The sequence below is a fragment of the Pogona vitticeps genome, chromosome 4 (genome assembly GCF_051106095.1).
Source record: "Pogona vitticeps strain Pit_001003342236 chromosome 4, PviZW2.1, whole genome shotgun sequence".
Lineage (NCBI taxonomy): Eukaryota > Metazoa > Chordata > Lepidosauria > Squamata > Agamidae > Pogona > Pogona vitticeps.
In genome coordinates, this window is record NC_135786.1 from 238,031,965 (window position 1) to 238,055,528 (window position 23,564).

Consider the following 23,564-nt stretch of genomic DNA (forward strand, 5'->3'; position numbering starts at 1 on the left):
GTGCACAGCAGCACAGCAGGGCTGCATACCCGCTGCCAGCGTTGTCGCCCATTTGGTTCCGGTCATGGCCAGGGCCCAGCCCGGCGTGGCAGAAAATTAAGAGGGAACGTTGTTCTCACCTAAGGGATCCATCTCTTGCCCATTCTGATCCTACAGCAGCTGTTTGCTGATTTCCTTTCCACGCCAACTCTTAGGCTATGAAGCAGCTGGTTATCTCAGGTTAGGTGTATAGCATTCCAATGGACGAAACATTAGAATAAATAAACCCCTGAAGTGTTAAGGCTGAAGGATTCAGTTAATCCATTGGCTCAACTGAATAGAGGAATGGCCTGTGCTTACTACAACCCCAGATGTTTTTCTTCTTAAATGAACTTGGTGTTGTGGGCACCACTTGGCCAGAGGGACACTTGGCCATGGCCAAATAATCAGCAGCATTCTTGTCCACACTGGCTAGTTAATCATGGGAGTTGCAGTCAAACGCACCTGGAGGGCCCCACTAGGCCACGGAATGCTGTTTTAACAAATGACAGGTGAAGATCTGAACAGAGGTTAAACTTTCCTTAGGACAGTAACCAAGTACCCAGTGTCCAGTCTGCCCATGAGACCATTTTATCCAGACAGTGGCCCGCTAAAGTTTATAGGGACCCATCTGATGATGCTTTTATCACATTCAGTGCAGGTAAACACCACAATGCTGCAAAACTCACACGCACATCCCAGATTGGAACAGTTTAATACATCTATTGAACCTAAACCTTCCACCTTCCCCACCTCCTTTCCATCACCAACTTAAAATTCCAGCCACCAAAAACCAGCCCGAACTGGAAAGTTTTATAGGGTTTTTGGAACAAAAGGATTCGGAGTTTCTTTTCTTCTTTGAAGTAAGCTCCTTTTTTTCCCTCTCCACTGGCCTTTGCCAAATTATTCTGCTATTTATAGTCCAGCTTTGCTAATTTATCACAATTATTTTGCCCCCAATCCTCAGCTCTGAAGCGTTCGCAATCCCTCCTAGTGGTGCCGCCCGCAACCGTGACAAGCACACCCTCTGTTTTCCCGTCCAAGTCATTAAATCAAGCCAGCACCAACTTTTGTTTACAGCATCATTAAAAAGAGGGAGATTAACAGAGGTTCACAAGATTATGCAAAAGCACAGAGGATTTTTTAAGTGTTTCTTTGCCAGGGTTTCTGCTGAAGCAGAGCCTGGCGTTATGACAATCCTGTCCCTGCTGGAAGCTCACGCAGAGTCTACTCAAGTGCTCACTGTACAAGAAACAACTACTCTGCTTCCTTAGCATCAGTGAGGCCTCTCTGTAAGAAACACAATTAAGAAGGAATTAAGGGTGATGGCATGTTTATTTATATACTTTATTTATTCAAAATATTTTCACGCCAGCTTTCTCCTTCGAAAGGACCTAGGGGGCTTACATTGTTACAAGACGATATTTAAAAGCTAAAAACAGTAAGTATACAAATACTGGGAAAGAATCAAACAGGTTGATCTCTCAATAATTGAGACTGCAGACAAAACAGTAACACAAAAAGATCTGTCTTCTCTTAGGCTCAACACCACTGCATATTAAACTCATGCCACAATAATACTTGAATACACAATCTAATATTTATACAGGGTTACTCTACCTCTTTCTTTCTTTTGGCTGCTTGTTGTTGTTTGATTAGCCAACCCTTTCACGAAATCAAAGCTTCATTCGCAAAAATCAGAGTTTGGTTCTCACTTCAATCACGAACGCAACGAATGGCCAAATCCAAAGACTTGTTGCCAGAATGGAAAGCCAAGCCTTCTTTCCTAGCAACCCTTCCAAAATTTGGCTTTAACCACCACCATCGGTGGCAAGGCTGGCATTTGGTATGTCCAGAAAGTAAATCCTATAGCCCTGGGCCAGTAGGATCTCATCCACTCAATGGTCCATCTGCTAATCTTCTCAGCCATTCCATCTTCTCAGCCCAACATAATCTTCCACACTCACAGAAAGCAGCAAACTCAACATGGACATCTGCCATGAATGTTTAAGACTCTAACCAGCAATTTTTCTGCACTATCCATTATGGGGTGGTGACCAACCTGAAGAAGTTGGATGTCCTCACCAAAGCTTGCCATCTGCATGATTCATTAGTGGTTCAATAATATCACCTTACTCTTGCATTTATGTAATCCTGAACCACACAGCCTTTTTCCTAATTCTTTCTGGATTATTTCAGATACCGCCAAACGGTCACTCAACAGCACCACCTTGGACTCTCTCAACACCAGCCACAAGGACTTTTGAGGAGACCACAAACTGAAGAAACATGCACTCACCAGGTAAAACTAACCATCTAACTAATTTGGCTATAATGGGTTCTACCTGGCCAATAAGCTAAATTATAACCCCAACCTTCTAATAGAAGTTGCTATGTCTCTGTATTGTTTTCTCCCATTCAACCCCCAGCCAAGAAAAAAAAAACGTTTACAGTTTCTGAAGCAGACAATAAAATGGGGGAGGGGAAGAGAAGCCAGTCACAGAGTAATTAGCAAGTCCTTTGTATGGAGTTTGGGATGGAAAATTCCAACCATGCATACAAAGGAGGATGCTTGTAACCGTACACCCTAGCTGACCTCACAACCTAGCTCTGAATTCACCTCATTCCAGTAGACTCAACATGGACACATGCCATGAATTTTAAGTGCAACTTTTCCTGTATTATCCATTACAGAGTGGTAACCAGCCTGAAGAAACAAGATTTACTTAGGAAAGCTTGCAATTTGATTTTTTTATTTTTTATTTTTTTGGTGGCTCAATAAAGGTATCCCCTCACCCTTGTGTATGTTTCCTGGTTCTCAGTTGCCCTGTCCAGAGTGCCCGATAAGCACAACTACTGACAAAAAGACGGTGTTACTAGCCACCCATCGAGCGCTCATAGCCACATCAGAAATCAGACAGCGGCCTCAGAAGTGCAACAAGAGAGGGCTGGGACTTTGATCCTGAGAACTAATCACATGCTCATCTAGTGAGGATCAAGGTTAGACAAGGCAAAGGGCTAGAAGATCATTACACAGGACAGTGTTGTGATCCTGCTCCTCTCCCACCTCAGATGAATCTACAAAGAGCCAGGAAGCACTTGATGGAACCTTAATGTTAGAAGATACACGCCGGTCCGATAAAAATGGAGTTTCTCCAGAGGTCAGAACTTTTTATCCATCCAGGTCCAGCCAATGATCCCATCCTACAGTACAACGACCAAAGCAAAGGAAAAGCTCGACATATTTACAACTCTGGGAGGGTCAGGGCTGATTTCAGCTTACAACTGGGACTGTGGTTTTGAACAAAAGAATGAAAGCAAGCAGCACACTGCTAGCTGTCGTGACTACAAAACGCAGAGATAATGGCTTTGACCAGTGGTCCCCAACCTGGGGCCTCCAGATGTTCTTGGACTTCAACTCCCAGAAATCCTGGCCAGAAGAGGTGGTGGTAAAGGCTTCGGGGAGCTGTAGTCCAAAAACATCTGGAGGCCCAAGGTTGGGGACCACTGGCTTTGACAATTTCAGATACCGGGCGGTGTGCTAAATAAAATGGCCAGCAGGGGTGGCGGGACTGATGGTTTTGCTCTTCTCGTTAGGACTAACAAGTTAAATTCCACAAAGTTGGAAACACTGCAAAACAAAGTGTTGTTTTTTTTTAAAAAAAAAGGGACATTGTGCAGATTGTTCTCCATTTATTTATTTATTTATTCAATTTGTATATTGCTCATCTGTCAACCTAGGCCACTCTGGGCAGTTCACAGCAAAACAGACTACAGTAGCACATTAAATAATAACTGCATAAACATAATAACATGTAGCAAATCAAATAAACATATAAATCAATTAAAGTTAAAAAATGAAAGACAGCATAAAAAACAATTGATAAAAGCAAGATGGCGGAATTGATAAGAGCAGAATTTCAGGTGTTTAAGTTGTAAAAACTGGATTATTTTGCCACAGGTCTTCAAATTCTTTTAGGTACGCATGAGCCCTGTCCGTTTCTCTCGCAGGCGAGTCCACAAGCAGATGCAACACATCAAGATTTACTATAGTTTTAGAGGGGGGAAAGTTTTAAACATTAACTGCAAGCGGCTTGGCATCTACTGTACAGCTGCAGGAGGGCAGATAAGAGAATTGCTTATCGGCCAGCCATTATCCTGTGCGCTTCAGAACGTTTATTGGGCTTCTGCTTCTTCCTCTGGAGCAAATGGACAGCAAACATGATGGTTTGCACTGCCAAATCAATAACAGAGAGCTTTGAAAAAACAGCCATATTACAGGAAGAGCAGGAAAAGTTCCCCAGACTATGGCGCATGAAACATTTAGCATTTTCAAAATTACTCGTCATTTTGTTTATTTATTTCGGTCATTTGCAGACTGCATTTCACTACCTCTTAATGACTGAATAGCTGTAGAGAGCTTTCTCCAAGCTGTTCTATACACCTTGCAGTGCTTTCTGAGAAGCAAGGAAATATATGTTAGTGAACACAGCAAACCTCTACTACAAAACACACACTATGTAAGTATTTGTCAACTGTAGTCTTACGAGCTTGGTTGCTCAATACTGTGGACAAAAGGATACCATAAGCTGAAGCACAGATGTTCTGAGCAAGGTAAGAAAGCCAAATCCAGATCTAGCAGCTTTGAACAATTTACAGTATCTAACTGTGTGCCTATTTAGTACCTCACTGTCTAGTGTTTGTTCTTGGTATCTCATAACATTTAATGCAGGAATAATTTCAGCATACCGGAGCATCAATAGCAAAGCCATAAAGTTCACTCATTCTTCAGAAATTCACAGAGAAGATCTATCAATGCCTACAAGCAACAATGGCTACATGGAACCTCCAAAATTCAAAGACCAATGCTATAATCTTGGAGCCACTAACGTTATTAGCTTGCAAACATTTAATTGCTTTTATTTTTCACGATGGCCACAGAAGGGAAAAGGGTGCTGTCTTCATTGGCTACCTGTGGGGCTCTCAGAGGCATATGGAAGTCCACAGGATGGACCCAGAAATTGAAAAAGTTCTGTTTTGGATGACACATCCCAAAATCTCTAAGCCAGTTCAGTCCATAGCCATGCTGGCCGGGGCTCTCTAAGAGTGGCCGTCCAAAGAAGGAACTTTTGCAAACCTTGCCTAGACTACACAGAACACTGGGATTTGTTCTCCAGTAGGGTCCTTCTTGAATTGTGGTGTTGGAGGAGGCTCTTGAGAGTCCCCTGGACTGCAAGGAGAACAAACTTAATCCGTTCTGAAGGAAATCAACCCTGAGTGCTCCCTGGAAGGACAGATCCTGAAGCTGAGGCTCCAAGACTTTGGCCATCTCATGAGAAGAGAAGACTCCCTAGAAAAGACCCTGATGTTGGGAAAGTGTGAGGGCAAGAGGAGAAGGGGACAACAAAGGATGAGATGGCTGGACAGGGTCATCAAAGCCACCAACATGAATCTGACTGAACTCCGGGAGGCAATGGAAGACAAGAGGGCCTGGCCTGCTCTGGTCCATGGGGTCACGAAGAGTCAGACACGACTTAACGACCCAACAACAACAGGGTCCTTAAAACCAATAATCATCACATGCCATCAGGTCAATTCTGACATGTCGGTAGACAATACTCAGAAGTGATTCTCCATACCCTACTTCCAGGGGTGCCCTCGGACTGCGCAGCTCGCCCAAGGCCACACAGACTGGCTCTTCTCACAAGAAATACAGCGGGGAACTAAACGCCCAACCTCTGGCTTTGCAACCAGATACCTGAACCATTGAGCTATCCAGACAGCTTCCCACCACAATGAACTCTGTGAAGATGAACTAAGTTAGAAGACAGTTCTAGGAAAGCAGGCATGTTGATTTACTATCTTTAAAAACCTGGTCAGCCTGTAAGATGCCACAGGGTGTTAATGTTATTTTGGAGTTAAAGTAAAGGGAGGGGCGAAGGATGATGTTATTAGTCAAACACTGCAGATGATTTCTCTGCATCGAAGTCACTTTCTGTTTGTAATCAAAATACTCCTTATCCACTATCATGGCCTTCTGCCAGAAGTTCACTTTGACGTTTGTTTATTTATTTAAAATATATTTGCCCTACCTTTCTCCTTGAAAGCATCCATTCAAAGAACTGGCCAGATTCTGACTACAGTGGGACTCTAAATAGGTTTACTGCATAACAGGACTTTAAATGGGTTTACTGGATACAGAAGTGTATCACGGTTATTGTTATGTGCCATCGAGTTGTTTCTAACCTATGGTGACCATAAAAGATTTTCCCACTGGCACTGCCTCAGTGAGTTTCCATGGGTGACTGGCAATCCAAATCCAGGCCTCTTCAGTCTACTCCAGCGGTTTCCAGTGTTGGGTCCCCAGATGTTCTTGGCCTAAAATTCCCAGAAGCCTTCAACACTATAGCAGTGCTGGCCAGGGTGTCTGGAAGTAATTGCCCAAGCAGCGTCTGGGGATTCAAGGTTGGGAAGCCCCAGTCTCGTGTGTCATTCTACCCACTACCCCACACTCTCTCTAAATGAATCACTAGCCCTTCCTAATTGCAGAAATAAGTAGCCGATGAGCAGCGTGCTTAGGCAGCCACAACGCTGAAATGCAGCTCTCAACCCCAGTTCTACACAGAGACACAACTTTTCTGGTGAAACCGCTACTCTTAAAATTCCTCAAATGATGTATCATGGGGGAGTAAGCCGCATTCCTCCCCCCCCCCCCCCCGATTACCTGCAAGTCCAAATAGACAAATTTAGACTTCAGATTTGGAGCGTGAGAGTCCTTTTAGCTTCATCACTTCATTTTTGGGCCAGCTTCCCTCGGGGCACTCAAAAGCAAATGACTGATATGCCACACATTACACGGCTTTGACAATACTGCGTGCATATTCGAAGCTGCAAGTGTTGCTTTCGTTTCAGAGTTTTTAGCCAGTCTTCCCCGCCCCACTAAAACACTCAAATAAGCAAAACGAGATGACAAAGCATCCCCTTCTGCCATTGGAGGTACAAGGCTTAAAAAACCAATTACTTTCCGCCACTGGAGAAATACACTCATTTCCTCACAATCTTATACTTCTTAAAATGTGTCACTGATGCCATTAGAACGCCCACACTGAAGGCTGCCATGTAGGCCCGCAGGGGCAAACCGCACAGGTAGCACTGGCATGTCTTCCCACTATAGAAGGAAGAACCACCTAACATCTCTGGGTGGGAAGGAAAGAACATCTGGGTCCCTTCAGAAAGGTTGGGCTGTTCAGCAAAAATATGCAAGGGAACCTCAGTTCACCTTCTCTGAAGCTTTTCATTCTGTAGGAATCCACTGCAGTGACAGATTTTACTTTCTTGGGCTCCATGATCACTGCAGATGGAGACAGCAGCCCCGAAATTAAAAAACGCCTGCTTCTTGGGAGGAAAGCAATGACAAACCTAGACAGCATCTTAAAAAGCAGAGACATCACCTTGCCAACAAAAGTCCGAATAGTCAAAGCTATGGTTTTTCCTGTCATGATGTATGAAAGTGAGAGCTGGACCATGAAGAAGGCTGACCGCCGAAGAATTGATGCCTTTGAATTGTGGTGCTGGAGGAGACTCTTGAGAGTTCCCTGGACTGCAAAGAGAACAAACCTATCAATTCTAAAGGAAATCAACCCTGAGTGCTCACTGGAAGGACAGATCCTGAAGCTGAGGCTCCAGTACTTTGGCCACCTCATGAGAAGAGAAGACTCCTTGGAAAAGACCTTGATGTTAGGAAAGTGTGACGGCAAGAGGAGAAGGGGACGACCGAGGATGAGATGGTTGGACAGCGTCATCGAAGCAACCAGCATGAATTTGACACAACTCCGGGAGGCGGTGGAGGATAGGAGGGCCTGGCGTGCTCTGGTCCATGGGGTCACGAAGAGTCGGACACGACTAAACGACTGAACAAAGGAATCCACTGAGTCAAAAAGCCAAAGAGACACAAAGACAACACTCTCAGACCAGCAGCCCTTCACTTGGGTGTCTCCGGGGTTTTCTGCTCAGCAAGAAATGCCACTACAGTGGGGTCTTGACTTGAGAACTTAATCCGTATTGGAAGGCGGTTCTCAAGTCAAAAAGTCTGTAGGTCAAGTCTCCATTGACCTACAGTGCATTGAAAACTGATTAATCCCGTAACAGGCCATTTTTGTTCCATTTTGGGTTTTTTTCTGGTCTGTAAGTCAATTCTCAGGCTGCAAGTCAAACCTAAATTTTGCGGCCAGAGAAGTCTGTAACTCAAAAAGTCTGTAAGTCAAGCCGTCTGTAAGTCAAGGGTCCACTGTATATGATGAGGATTTATAGTCAAGGCTACGTTTGGAAGATTGGCCTGCCTACTTGTTCCCTTGGAGTGAGAAACCATTTCCTCTGGGGAGAGAAAGAAGAAGAAGCCACGACATATATGGAGCACCCTTATTGTGGGTTGTATGTGAGTGCATTTTTACCATCACAAAATTCCTTCAGTTCAGGAGCAAAATCTTTACTGATGACCCTGCAACAAGGCATGACACTGTCTTAACACAATAATGAGCTTAATACTTAAGTAACTGAACAAGCAGACAACGATGGATCCAGTTCTTACATTCTCATGACTTACAATCTACCGAGTCAGCTATCAACTACAATTGTAGCAATGGCTCTGAATCTTGGTTCCCCAGACATCCTTAGACTGCAACTCCCAGAAGGTTTCACCACTAGCCGTGCTGGCAAGGGCTTTTGGGAGTTGCAGTCCAAGAACATCTGGGGACCCAAGGCTGGAAACCATTGAACTACAGTATAATAAACTAAATTGGTTCCATTACTACTACTTACTCACTTCACTTTCACTTGTCTTCTGGATGTAAACATGACTGTCACAGCCTGTTTTAACAAACATTATCCATGTTCACTATCCTAGCCGAACATACAGGATGCTGCCTGGTGTCAGTGGTCTGACTTGGTACATCTACACCAGCGCTTCCCAATCCTGGGTCTCCAGACTACAACTCCCAGAAATCCTGACTAGCACAGCTAGTGCTGAAGGCTTCTGGGAGTTCTAATCCAAGAACATCTTGGGACCTAAGGTTAGGAACCCCTGGTCTACAAGATTCCTATCTCAACTTCTCCAACTAGCGGTAGATCTCCAGTACCTCCAACCTTTGTTTCACCTAAGATCCCTTCAGCTATAGGCTCTCCCAACAGTTACACTTTATTTGCAAACCTAGAGCAGACATTGCACTGCTAACCATCACACTTTTACATTACATCCTTTTTCCCAAGGGACTTTAGTATTGATCTATTTCAATCTCACAGCAACCCCGTGGACAACCTAGTCATTATTTCCAAGCTTACCCTAACATTATTCCTGTAAGCGTCATGATAACCGAGTGGGAATTGGAATTTATATGTTCCCAATCTGGATCCAAACATCTTGGCACTCCATCACACTAGCTGTCACCAATAAACATTACATGTGAGAATGGAACGTTTGTTTTATTAAAGTTGCAAAATAAAAAAAAACTTAACATCATATAGAGAACCTGAAGCGCCATGCTGCATGTAGGACACTCTTGGACCCCATCACCCTGGCATTTCCGTGGAACATTAGGAAAGCCAGTAATCACAGAGAGCTGTTGAACTAGCTCCTAGATGGATGGTTTTATGACGACTCCATAGATGGCTCCGATTATGTTCTTTGAGTGCTATCTTCTTCCAGGTACCAAACTCAGTTTTGTGCTAATCATGGATCATTCAGCATAGAGGTGTTTCCAATTCTAATGCACTCTGCTCTATGGTCAGGTTCTATTCTGTAGGTTAGCCACAGAAGATTCAGAAGGCTGAGTGGAAAATTCATTGAAAAGAGGGTCTAATGGGTTTCAGTACTATGGAGAGGAGTGACAGCCTTTACTTGATATTGCCAAGAAGAACAATGGGCCACTCCATTTAGGAACTTCCAGTTGGTTTAAAATTTGTCTCCCAGGGATATGAAACTACTTTGGCCTTTCCCGTGCACACAAGCTTCTTACTTGCTCTAGCCTGGCTGATGTTTCCAGCCCAGCCCCAAGGACACTTGACCATAAATCATGAATTGTTATCATTGAAATCAACAAGTTTCTTTGAAGGAGGCTGAGTTACAAATGCACTAACAAGCACTAGGCTCAAATGGCATGGTATTATCAAGAACTGGCAACATAAGACATACTGCACACATAAGAACAATGGATTGTTTTTTTTGGTTCAGTTTCCACGAGATATGGCTAATTCTGATGTGCCTGTTCTCGTCAAAATGTGTATCTCATGGTCTTCAAGGACACTTGAGAACAGAAAACAGAACTGTATCTGCTCCCCCTGGATACAGCTGTAGCTATTGAAAGAAAGAAAGAAAGAAAGAAAGAAAGAAAGAAAGAAAGAAAGAAAGAAAGAAAGAAAGAAAGAAAGAAAGAAAGAAAGAAAGAAAGAAAGAAAGAAAGAAAGAAAGAAAGAAAGAAACGAAAAGAAAAAAGAAAAAAAAGAAATCTGTCTGACTTCATTCAAAGAGGGCCCAGATTACAGACTCCATTCTCCATTCAACTATGTTGCTGAAGACGAGTGGAGAAAGTGGCAGAACTTTCGAGAGCATGGCCAAACAGCCCAAAAAACCTACAACAAACATCGGATCCCGGCCGTGAAAGCCTTTGAGAATACAGGAGAACTTTCGTTGGTGCTTCTGGATTGCTTCCAGCTCGCAAGCCGCAGTAATTAATTCTCTTATAATTTATTGCTGAAAACAAAAATTACAATTCCCTAAACTAACAGGGAGGTGCTAATTTTTAATTTTAGAGTCAATCTACCTAGGCATCTTTTCTCTAACCCAGAAAGATCAAGCGCCAAGCCGGGACCTGAGCTGAAATTAGAATTACGCCTTTGGCTTTCAGGAAATTTGGAACCACTACATTAAGGTTCCACAGTTTTTGAATGGGAGCAATGAAGTCAGACAACAGCTGGGTTAGATCCAGTGACAGCATCTCGCTTCTCATCAAGGCCAACCAGATGCCAGTGAGTGACATGAACCCCGAACTTCCTCTATTACTGCCAGCCAGTAGGATCCCCTTGGCTGTCTGGCAGCTACTGAATCAACTGTATTTTTCTGTGTATAAAATGACACTTTTTCCTTAAATAATTTGAGGGGAAAAATTAGGGTCATTTTATACATGGAAGGGAACTCTTTACCACTGCCTTTTGTGAAGGCACAGGGCTTAGCAAAAAGCTCCGTGCCTCCATGTATAAAACAACCCTCAATTTGAAAAGGCAAAGACCTTAGCAAAAAGGAAGGGAGCAATGACTCCCCTTCCTTTTTGCTAAGCTCCCTGCCTTTTCAAAAGGCAAGCGCGTGGTTGCGGGGCTTAGCAAAAAGGGGAGTTATTGCTCCCTTCCTTTTTGCTAAACTCAGTGCATTCTCTAATTTGGAGTTAGAAAAGGGGAGGGTCAACATATACATTGGGTCATCTTATAGAAAAATATGGTACTCCACTTCACAATCACAGCCAACAGCCACCGATAGCTCTGTCCCCTCCATCTCACCCTTTTTGCATGCTGCCTAAGGCTAAGGTCACACCAGCAAAATGTTTCCGAGTTACTCCTTGTGAATTCCCCGCATAGGCCCAGATCCCTCCTTATATACTATAGTGAAGTCTCCATCCATCCACATCTCAAATGCTAGAGAGGCCTCCCCATTTTCCCTCCCCGTTGAAGGCCTTCAGGCTAAACACAGAGTTGTTATGCAGTTGCAGAGGTGTCAGCTGCACTCCAGGGAGCAGGGCCCAATGGAGGCCCTCTTTGGTTAGTTGAACTACTGCCAACTATCCACAAGTAGATTTAGCCAAGCCCTATCATGTCCTGAGAGGCTCTGCATACAACCATCCATTGCCAAGGCAAGTTAAAATTCGCTCTGCGCACCTAAGCCAAGAGGCACCTGCAAAACAGAGACTTTGCCCTAAGGTTCCCACCATTTCAGGTACTGATGCACAGCACAAATGGACAGCACAAATTCATGTGGCTAAGCACACAGACTTTGGAGGGGGGAAAATGCAAGATAGTATCTTACTAGCAATGCTGTTCTATCAGATTTGCCAAACTGTGAACCCTGAGAAGGTTTGCATTAGTTGGAGTCAATATTCATGCAATGGCACTGTTAGCAGTCATGGTATGCTACCAAAAAAAGGCCAAGATTCCCAAAAGAACAAAAGATTCCCCTTCTGGCACAAAAGGGTAGGGTCCAGCCCTGAGGTCATCTCTAGCTCTGCCACCCACCTCACCTCAGTGATGGCTGGCATGCCTAGGAATCGAACCCTGGCTCCAAAGCCTGGAAAGCTCAGACTGAGGGGAGGCAACGGAGGGGTGTGTGTGTGTGTGTTTAAAATCAAGGCAGTGGTTTTTCAGCACAGAGTTAAATGGCCAATGATGGAATCACATCAAGGCAGGCAGAGAAATGCCAGTCCCTAAAAAGAGAGTGAGGGAGCACCAGCATCCACCTGATGGTGCTAAAAAGAAAAATGGAGCACTCAGAGAAACGCGCTGTCTTGCTTGCACTCCACGATGTATTATTACATGAGTCAATGTTTGGCTCAAGAGATGTAGTTCCAGTCCAAACAGGTGAGACAGCCCCTGTCCAAGCAGAGACATATGTTTCTGCCACCTTCCAACACAGGTCTTCCGGAAGCAGGTCTTCCTGAAAATCTACCTTTCAGGCTTCATGAATGGCAATATACTTGTTGTTATCTGCTTTCAAGTCGGAACTGACCTGAAGCAACCCAAGGAGGGGTTTCAAGGTTCATGGTCATATTTAAGGAGTGGTTTTACCAATTCCACTCCCCCGGGTGAGTTTCCATGGCGGAGCAGGGATTCAGATCTAGCCACCCTGAGTCCCAATCCACCATTCTATCCACTAGACCACACCACGTGGCGATGCAATTGACTGGTGCTAAATATTATGTCAATTATATTGTAGAACATTTCAGGCAAAAACAAAAGGGAAAAAAGAAGAAGACAAAAACAAAGTGGTACCTAAAGACTAACTGCTATGTTTTGATGGTAGTTTTCATGGACATGCCCACTTCTTCAGACAACTACTCTATCTTCAGTAGAATAGCCACAGAACATTAGGTAGGTAGGTAGGTAGGTAGGTAGGTAGGTAGGTAGGTAGGTAGGTAGGTAGGTAGGTAGGTAGGTAGGTAGGTAGGTAGGTAGGTAGGTAGGTAGGTAGGTAGGTAGGTAGGTAGGTAGGTAGGTAGGTAGGTAGGTAGGTAGGAAGGAAGGAAGGAAGGAAGGAAGGAAGGAAGGAAGGAAGGAAGGAAGGAAGGAAGGAAGGAAGGAAGGAAGGATGCTAGCTCTTGGGGACCCGGCTGCATCATCATCACAATGCACAATCCAAGCAACCTGAACAGCTCCGGAGCAAAGGCCATCTCCTGTGGCCAGTGTTTTTGGCAAAGGCCATCTCATCTGGCCAGGAAAAGGCACCTGGGGGCCAAGAGGTTCCCCCACTACTTCTGCATCGATCTCAAGCTACACATCTGTGATACAATGAGACTGCTTACAGACGGGCTGCCCAGAAGGACTCCCTTGTTTGAGCACGCTGGGTCAGGCACAGCTTAGATTAAGCAGAACTCCATTACACAAGCATGTCAGTCTTCCAGGAGAAATATGGTGGACTTCTAAGACACCTTGAGAATCAATGCAAAGGCAGGGATAAAAGAAGGGGCGTAATTCCAGCAATCACTTGGTTGCCAGAAAACATTTCTTCAGCCTTTTTGTGAGCAACGCTCTCAACAGACAAAGATACATCTTCTGGTTCTCCACTGTCCATCACCTTAATTATTCTGCATTTATAGGAGATATCATTGTGACCCAACATGGCTTAGCGGCTAGAGTGCCAGGGCTTAAGATTTGGATTCAAATGCTCTCTTGGCCAGTGGTCCCCAACCTTAGGCCTCCAGATGTTCTTGGACTTCAACTCCCAGAAATCCCAGCCAGCAGACGTGGTGGTGAAGGCTTCTGGGAGTTGTAGTCCAAGAACATCTGGAGGCCTAAGGTTGGGGACCACAGCTCTCGGCCATAAAAATTCACTGAGGGAGGTCATAGGAAACTGCCTCCTGAAGATATCACGTGCCTCAAAGTGGCGACCAGTTAGGGCCACCATAAATCAGAATCAATTTGACAGCACCGGACAGTATGGGATGCGCAGAACACTATACCTGGTAAGCCAAAAGTGCAGAGGTCAATACAGGAATAATTAGGAGCTGGATAATTGGACTGTTTGCCACCAAGCCTAATACTTCCAACTTGCCTCCTAACAAAAGAAGAAAAAATACTGGTAGCCAACATCAACAGCTGTAGAAAGCAGCCGAGAGGAACCAAAGAGGGGCAGTAACGCCCCACCATGATGTCCATGAAAAGGCAAGGTAAACTGAGGACTAGCCCTCCAAGCCACAATTTCCCATTCCAATTAAAGAGACAACTTCTAGCTAGCGCTTTGATCGTGGCCACTACGATTATTAAAATTGAGAAGTGAAATAGAACAGCAAGATTTCATGAGAGTACTCTTCTGATGACCTAAACAGTGCTTGTCCACCTTTTAACACCCATGTTCTCTTTTGGTTTCTCTGCTCCTTGAACACAGAATGTCGCGTCTCTCTTCAAACATGCTATTCCAAACAATTTTATTTAAAATTAGAACTACTGCAATGGGAAAAAAATAGCATCATTTGTAATTTTAGTAGACAAATGCTGGTCTTCAAATGTATTGCTTCAATTAAACGCACTCATCATACATAGAATGAATTCTACCCTGTTTCCCCTAAAATAAGACCTAATCTGAAAATAAGCCCTAGTAGGATTTTGCAGGATGTTCATCATATAAACCCTACCCCAAAAATAAGCCCCAGTGAAGTGAAACCCCCCACCCTCCACCATTTCGAAGTTGAAACCCCAACCCTCCACTGAAGTCGAAATCCTCTACAGGGTATGCCGTGGCACTAAACTCCGCCCCAGGACCAAATAAGCCTCCCTCTCAGGAAGAGCCACCAAAAAGTATGGAAAGGCAAGATGAGATCAAGCCCTTCAGCGTCTGGATGCCGGGAAAATTACCATTAGAAATTAGCCTATTATTTTTAAAAGAGCAAGTGCTTCATCTGGATCATCCCTCGGAGATAAAGATAAATAGAAGATTACAGGTACACTATTTCACATCACAATAACTGGTTGGATAGCGCAGTGGTTTAGCTATCTGGCTGCAGAACCAGAAGTTGGGAGTTCAATTCCCCACTGTGCCTCCTGTGAGTAGAACCAGCCTGTGTGGCCTTGGGCAGGCTGCACCGAGATCCCAGAACACCTTCACAAGGACGGACTGCTAAACCCTTTCTGAGTATTCTCTGCCTGAAAAGTCTGGAAAGGGTTGCCATAAGCCACATGATCATTATTATTGCACATCGCGGGATGATGCAATGAGCTGTATCCTTAGAATCAATAGGTATAATTGCTTCCCCCTGTTTTCCAAATTAAATATATATACATGTATAATATTGGAATGTTGGGGTTTTTTCCCCCCAATACACATGCCTCTTCTGTAACTCTGATATGCCTTGGGGCGGGGGGTGGGAGTGCATATCCAGTTGCCGAAGCATGATTTTGAATCACAGGATCATCTGAATCGAGCTGTAGCATGTGCTGTTATCCCCAATTAACCTGACTGTTCAAATGGGGTTGCTTCTCTGTTAAGAAACAGCAATTCTCCGGAGAAAACAGACATGGGCAGGGCGATTCAGGAGCTCTCTTTTGGTGCATCACAGGCTGGCAGGACCACGTGCCGCATCAGCAGGGAGACTCTTCAGGAGCCACCTTGGCAGCCCATGACAGAGCCTGCAGGACCTCCATACACACACACGCACAAATGACCCTGGAAAGGCAGTCAGCCACAGGTGGACAACTGGTTCTGGAATATTGTTTACTACTGTCTGACAAAAGCATCCCCCGGCTTCAGCCATTTTCAATTTGCACTGTTCCCTTTGTGCGTACAACAAATAAACCAACAGGACATCATATACACCAAGTAAACATTATTACAGGGGATGTGGTGTCGCTGCAGGTTAAACCGCAGAAGCCTCTGTGCTGCAAGGTCAGAAGCCCAGCCGTCGTAAGATCGAATCCACGCGACGGAGGGAGCTCCCATCGCTTGTCCCAGCTCCTGCCAACCTAGCAGTTCGAAAGCATGCAAAAATGCAAGGCGATAAATAGGTACCACCACGGTGGGAAGGTCACGGCATTCTGCGTCTAGTCGCACTGACCACATGACCACGGAAGATTGTCTTCAGACACGCACTCGCTCTACAGCTTGGAAACGGGGATGAGCACCGCGCCCTAGAGTCAGACACGACTGGTCTAAATGTCAAGGGGAGCCTTTATCTTTACCTAAACATTATTACAAATGTCGTATATTCAGGCAAAAAAAAATTCCAACAAAAACTGATTTGTTTTGACATCACACACTGGGGCAGATTTCACTATCGTGACCTATACTGAAATTGGGCTTGGAATCAAGAAGTGATTTAGTTTTTTTGCTGCTACTGTCAAATCTGCCAACTGAAATCTAATGGGAAAGACATTCTGTGGCGATCACCCATGTCACTCATGCTATTCATATTCATGAGCTGATTTGCATGGACCTATGAGAGGACTAGAGAGGCGGAGTCAGCAGCTACATGAGGCTTGGCGGGAGAAGGAGGAGTCAGATAGGGCTGGTTAGTCAGAGAGAGGGGGAACAGAGACTGAGATACTGTAGATAGGGCTGGTTAGGAGAACAGGTAGAGAAGGGGGTAACAATACAGCAAGACCAAAAAAAAGTACGTACTGAGACAACTGTTCATGATTTATGTGTAATGTGTATTTGAAGAACGTCTGTTATTATTCAATCTGCTTCACTCCAATAAGTAAGTTCTGTTTCTGTTCACAAGACAAGTGTTCTGACATACTTCATTTAAACTGTGGATTGAAAGAATCCACCGGTGGCAGCGAGATGAAAATGCAACATGAGAGCCTTTGAGGGAAAAACAAGCAGGGCCATGAGGGTGAATGCCACACGTGCATTCAGAATATTAAACAAAAGTCTGAATGCTGAAATATATTTTGAGTATCAGAATTGAGCAGTGCTCACACAATCATTCCACACAACGTCCTCTCCTGCTGACCTCAAGCTTTCTTTATTTCTGCAGTATAATTTGGGGCGTGGTCACTTCATTGCTTCTCTTCTTAAAGCGAGTTGAAACTCCCCGTCTGCCTGCCGTCCACCAGCCAGAGAAGTACCAATAAAGAAAAAAGCGACCAGAATCAAGCAGTCCTTTGACCCCAAGCTGAAAGCCATGGACTCTTGCCCTTGTGGCTCCCATAGTCTTGCCTTCCTCCATGGCTACCACCAGCACACGTTCTGCAAATTGCAGGAAACCAGCCTCGTTCTCCTCCCTTATCAAAGAACCATAATTGAGAATAATGGAGTTGGAAGGCCTTCAAGTCCACCCCCCTGCTCAAGGCAGGAATCCAACTCAAAGAAGATCTGACGGAGGGTGGTCCAATTTTCTCCTCAGGGCCTCCAGCACTGGAGTGCTCACCAACGTCCAAGGTCATGGCTTCTGTTGTCATACTGCTCTAACAGTTAAGACTTTTCCCCCCTGCTATCCAGCCTAAACTTGAGCCTGTTCTTACGTGACTGAGAAAAGATCCTGCCCCTCCTCTGTGTGACTAACTTTCAAATATGGGGAAAGTGCTATCACCATCTGTAGTTTACCATTTAAGACTTATACAGTCGAGATCATTTCGTCGCAAACCATGCTTTAGCCAACGTGCAAAAGGGACATGCCTTGCAGCACAAAGTGCTAGGACCTAACTGGGAATACAGCAATACAGGTTATGGAGGCCCCACAGTGCCAGGTATCCATAACCTCAGTGCGCCACTTTAATTCTACTCGGCAACTCAGACTAGCACCGCAGAGGATGCCCCCTTCACCCCACATGATTTGGAGGTGACCTGTGCGATGAAAACATGTGCAAAGACAACCATCAAAGCTGATCTCCTATTGATCCTTCTGGCCCAACACACAGACTCAGGAGCGTATTAAACAGGAATTTTTGAAAGAGCTGGATATATTCGGCCTGAGGGCAAGAGGACTGAGGGGGCGGCAATACTGTACAACAGCACTCTTCAAATGTCTGAAGGGCTATCAGGCACAGGGTAGACGGAGAAAGGTTGCCTTCTGCGCCTCCACCGGTTAGGGCTGGAGGTCATGGATTCAAACTGAAAGGAGGCTTTGCCTAAACCTTAGAAAGAACTTCTTGACAGGAAGAGCTGTTTGGAAGTGGAACGGACCTCTCTTCATTCAAATTTTTTAAGACTGAAGTTAGATGGACGTACGCATGCTTTAGCTGTGTGGATTTTCTGCTTCAATAGGAGGTTCGACGTGATGACCCACAGTGTTCTCTCCATATCTGCATTTCTATGATTCTACAGAGTCAAGGATAACTACTTGGGAAGTTCCAAAATGAAGAAAGCAATATAGAATCCACACATGTGGCATCAACCAGCCTCCCAAAAATATTGCACAGGACTTTTTTTAAAAAAAAAAAACCCTCCAAATTTAGTGATACAACCATTTCACGACTGACATCAAGACACAGGAGCCTAACGAGCTATCACTATCAGAAAGATCCAGCCTGCACACATTCTCTGCTATGACAGAGACATAGAACACACTGGTCTTCAGACCCATGCCTGTTCGTTCTTGAATGCTTGAGGGCTAGAAGCCTGAAAAACCCTAACTCCAAACGTCCAAGAACTGATCAACAACTCAGGCTAGGGTTAAAGTAAGAAGGAACAACAGTTTTAATACGGTTACATGCTTCACGGTTGCTTAGCATTATAATTTATTGTGGCTTCAGTTCCTTACTCGGGAGACAGGCCCCATTATACATGAAAATAAATAAATGACTAGCATTGTAGGTCAGGCAAATGCCACCGGCAAGTGAGTCAAGGCAAAGGACATGAAGGAAAGGAAACGGCATTGCCAATCCAGGCAGCCGCGGAACATGAAAATCATGGCATTCAGCATAAATATCCTCCAACCGACAGAAATGGAAACATAAGCAATGTTCTCATCCCGGCAATAATGCCAAAAGCAGATCCTCTCCCCCCCCCCTACACACACATAGGCCCCTTTCTCAACACACAGCCAGATCACGGCAATGCCCTCTTATTAGAAAGACTGCCTCCCTCGGGACCCAAGGAAATCTGTATCTTAGTTAAACTCACTTCATTGATCTTTGATGCAGGGAGAAGGTTGGCCTCTCGTGTCTGCAGCAAGGGAAAGAGGCACCGTGTGGGCCCCACCCTCGGTAGGGACTGAAATCAGCTTAGCTCTCGCTAAACTCAAGCTCAATTGTTCAAAACAGGGGAGGGAGGGCTGGTTTCCTACACACAGACACACACACACACTCCTGAGCAGTTAGCACTTGACAGCACAGATGCCAACGAAGGCAGGTTCTTGCTGGAAGTTGCTATTGAATGAAAGGTTCCAGATTGATCAGTATTCCAAGCATGCCTGGGAGATCTCCAGCCAGCAACCGAGGGGCAGCCCTCCAAGTGACAAGTCCTAGAGCAAGGAGGGGGGGACCAAACCGCCGTGCAACATCTCATCTGTGGGCTGGGGTGCAAACACAGCCAGGCGCATGCCTCAATTCAAGCCACCTGCTGCCTCCGGCGTGGCGTCCCACCCTCTCCGCACTGACTGCCAGGTGCAGAGCTTGTGAGCCAAGGTCACCATTCCTGGGTTAATGGAAACGGTATCGCACGCTCAGAGAAATTAATATTTCTCCCATCTTGCCGTAGCTTAGCAGCGGTACAGAATAAAAGGGCAAGACAGATCAAGCAGTCAAGGGACTGGATGCCAATGCCAGGAAAAGGGGAAGGAAGGAAGGAGACCCATGGGCGCCCAGCCTGAACTCCGGACGCTCTGAAGGCAGCCCCCCTCGGTGCTAACCTCTGGATCCCTGGCACATGGCACACTCCACCCAAATATCAACTCCCCCCCCCCAAAAAAGCCTCAGCCCCTCCCACTGCACCAGTCAGTTCCCCCCCCCACCCAAGCCCACCCATTATAAGGTATGTACAATGCAAATGTCAAAACACCAGGGCACCCACACTCGGGCGCCCCACATGCCAACCCTCCAGGCTCTGCCCTCTGCAAACAAGCCAAAGGAAGGCGGGGGGGGGGCTTGCAACTGCCTTTCTCCGACTGCCCAGCTCGGTTTCACCGCACAAACCGGTAGCCAGGAATTTTTCAGCATGGGGCTCTCAAAAAATATTGGTGCAAGGTCCACCCACAAAGCCCCACCATGACCACCACCGCGGCCTTCTTCCAGCCAAACCTGGGGTCCTCCATGCTCTCTCTACATGCTCCTCGGGGGAAGCTCAGCCGCGGACACGCGGATCCCCCTACCCAACATGCCCGTCCTCCCGTTTGCCTGGCTCACGTCCAACTTCAAAGCCCAACCCTCGAGGAAAAAAAGAAAGAAAGAAAATTAAAACCACCACCCCCAAGAAGCCTGGCTCTGCAGCAGGACTTCTCTCGCTGGCCCCTCTCCACAATCCAAACAGACGCACGCAGCCCCCCCCCCAACTCCACTCCCTACACCAGATGAAGGAGAGGCACCTGGCCTGCTTCCCAAGGCAAGGAAGCACAAACCTTCCCCACCACCTCTTCTCCCTGATCACGGATCGGTGCCATACCCAGGCCGGCTGCATACATTCTGGGGGAGGGGGTGGTGGTCTCAGCAAGGAAGCAGGCTAACCTAAACCCAAGGGGAAAGTGGGGGTGTTGAGGCATCCGGGGGGGGGAGCAGCAGCAGAATTTCAGCCCCCTTCCCCCCCCCCCGGCTCCTTAAAAAAATCCCAGCACTGGGGAAAGGCGATACCGCAGCTGAGTGCAGGCTGGGTATGGAGAAAGGATGGGTGTGAGCAGGTGCCCACCATATATATATGTGTGGGAGGGTCTGTGTGTGTGTGTGTGTGCAAAAACTTAAAGGGGGAGAGGGAGACCTTTAAGAAAACAGGGTGACCTCCAAGCAAGTCAGAAGGGGAGAGGAGGCATGCAGCAAAAGGCTGGCACTCAGTTGCAAACCCCCCTCCCGGGGTCACAGCAGCCTCGAAGGGGGTGGGTGGGCAAGACATATCATTCCAGAAAAGGGAGTTTTAAGGGGGGGGGGGAGAGAAAAGGTCCTACTCTGGGGGATACATTGAGAGTCTTGTACAGGCGATGAAAATCTGGGGAGGCAAAATGGTGGGGGAGGGCCTCTAAAAAGGTTCCCGGTCAAGGACCCCATGGGGGGGGGAAGAGAAGCAAAATGTCAGGGGTCTGAGCCACATGCCTCGTCAGTGGAAGGCCTGCCAAGGGCTGGGCTCTGGGGGGGGAGGGAATTAAGTTTAAGGGACATGAGAGTGGGGTGCAAGAGAGGGCTTTTGAGGGGAGGGCTGCCCTGGCCTTGGGAGGGATGCTGCCCCCCCAAGAAAGGGAAGATTGCCCCACTTTGAGTGGAGGCGTCCTTCATGGGGTGCCCCTTGCAGGAGAAAAAAACTGGCCTGCCTCCACCCAAGGCAAGGGTGGGGGTCACAGTATGGGGTGCATGGCCAAGCCTTTGGGGGGGGTTAATTCCTGGGAGGGTCTTGGGGGTGCAGAGAAGAACCAAGGCCTTCCCCCCTACACACACGCACACTGTGTGTATGTCCACCGTGGGTGGGGCTCCTTGCGCACGGAGGGGGCTCCAAGGGAGAAGCCAGGTCTCCAAGAGGGAATATTTTAAAAAGGCACAGAAATCTTTGGAATTTGAGACACACACACACACACACAAACACCGGGGAGGGGGATGCAAATCACGTGGGGGGTGGGGGGGCTGTTGTGTGTGTTTTCCTGAAAACACGAGAATCTGCCAATCTTAGTGGGGGGGGGGAGAGAGAGAGAGGAAGCAACCCGAGCAAAGATGGAGCAGCCCCCCCCAGGAGGTTGGGGTGGGGCACCCCTCAAAGCGCTGGAAAAAACGAGCCTGGGATTGGGGGGGGGGAGAAAATGAGGAAAGGGGTCAGGCATTGGGAAGGCAGCAAAGGGGGTGGGGGTGGGTGCGTGGTCAGGTGGGGGGCCTCCAGGGAAAGGTGGGGAGGGGGGCCCACCTCCAAAGGGAGGCCGCCCGCCGAGAGGAAATCCAAGACCTGGAAGGGGGGGGATGAAATCCATTTTTGGGGGCTGGGTGGGGGGGTCTCCGAAGGGGGAGATTCCGGTGCTGCAGCCCCAGGGGAGGAAGATGATGATGATGAGGGTGGGGGGGGTTTCTTCATGCAGGGGCTCCTCCTGCCCCCTCTCCAGGGCGTGCAAAGGGGGGGGGTGCGTGAAAAAGGTGAGGGGGCGTCGAGGGAGGGGGGGTTCCTCCTCCTCCTCCTACCTCTCCGCCATCTTCTCCCCCGGGCCGGCGGGGTCGTCACCGAGCGGGGGGGGCGGGGGCGGCCCCCTCCCGGCAGCAGCCCATGGCCCCGGCAGCGCTGCGGCTCCTCGCTCGCTCGCTCCCTCGCTCGGGTGTGTGTCCGTCCCCCCCCCCCACGCCGCCTCGCTCGCCGCCGCCGCCGCCGCCGCCTCCTGGCCGCTGAGGGACGGAGGAGCCGATGCCGCCGCCGCCGCCGCCGCAGCAGCAGCAACAGCCGCCGCCGCGTCCCGCCGTCACCACCGACAACGGCCGGCAGCCAATCGCAAGCGCCGTGGGGCGGGGACGCCGCCCGCCAGGCCCCGCCCAGCCGAGCCGGCCCGCCGCCCATTGGCAGCCCCGCCTCTTCTCGCCACGCCTCCCGCCCTGCCGGGTGGCCTCGGGGCCTCCTGGGAAATGGAGTTCCGGGGCCTCAGCTCGCCCTCCCGCCCAGCCACCTGCACCTCGGCGGCCATGTTTGGGCATAAAAGCGAGGGATGGCGCGGGGTGGGGTGGAGGGACTTGGAGCCCCATGGCGGTGGGCGAGGGGTGCCTGTTGAAGCGGAGAGGCCTCTTGGGGGCATGGCACGCCTTCGCCCAATACCTGGGAGGGAAGGAAAGGGGGAGCAAGGAAAAGCACTCTGCACAAGCTCAGAGGCACCGCCTGCTCCACTGATGCTGGGCATTTGCAGGGCGGTGGGGGGGCGCCTTAAGACTTAGCAGGCAAGGAGGACGAGCCAGCTTCGCTTTCCTAAGTGTGGGCAGGATTCTTCTGGGTTTCCCCTGAGAAGCAAAACCTTGGCATGCAATCCTCTTTTCTAGGTTTTGCTGGGATTGGTTTAGCAATGCACAACCCCTTTGAAAGCGTTTTTTTCAAAATAAGCTCCGGGCGCTCTAAAGTTCCTGACACTTTTGAAACCCCCCCCCCCAAGACCCGCTTAGGCTGTAGAGTTTGGGAATAAGCACAGGCTTGGAGGCTGTGCAAAATAAGTTGCAAGCTGTAGGTAGGCCGTCTGTTTAGAGACGAAAAGAACATGCAA

General features: G+C 47.5%; 1 protein-coding gene across 3 annotated transcripts in view; it reads right to left on the minus strand.

Annotated features, from left to right (window-relative positions):
• Positions 1-22,657, minus strand: part of ARHGAP39 (Rho GTPase activating protein 39) — a 202,704-nt gene extending 180,047 nt beyond the window's left edge. For 2 of the 3 annotated variants that reach the window (XM_078392036.1, XM_078392035.1), the window contains exon 1: positions 20,446-20,846. In XM_078392036.1, coding sequence (XP_078248162.1) covers positions 20,446-20,459 — 14 coding nt within the window. In that variant the 5' untranslated portion in view covers positions 20,460-20,846. Of the gene's footprint in view, positions 1-20,445; positions 20,847-22,509 lie in introns of those variants that run through there. The other variant, XM_072999428.2, reaches the window with a different exon arrangement.
• Positions 22,658-23,564: the final 907 nt, after the last annotated feature.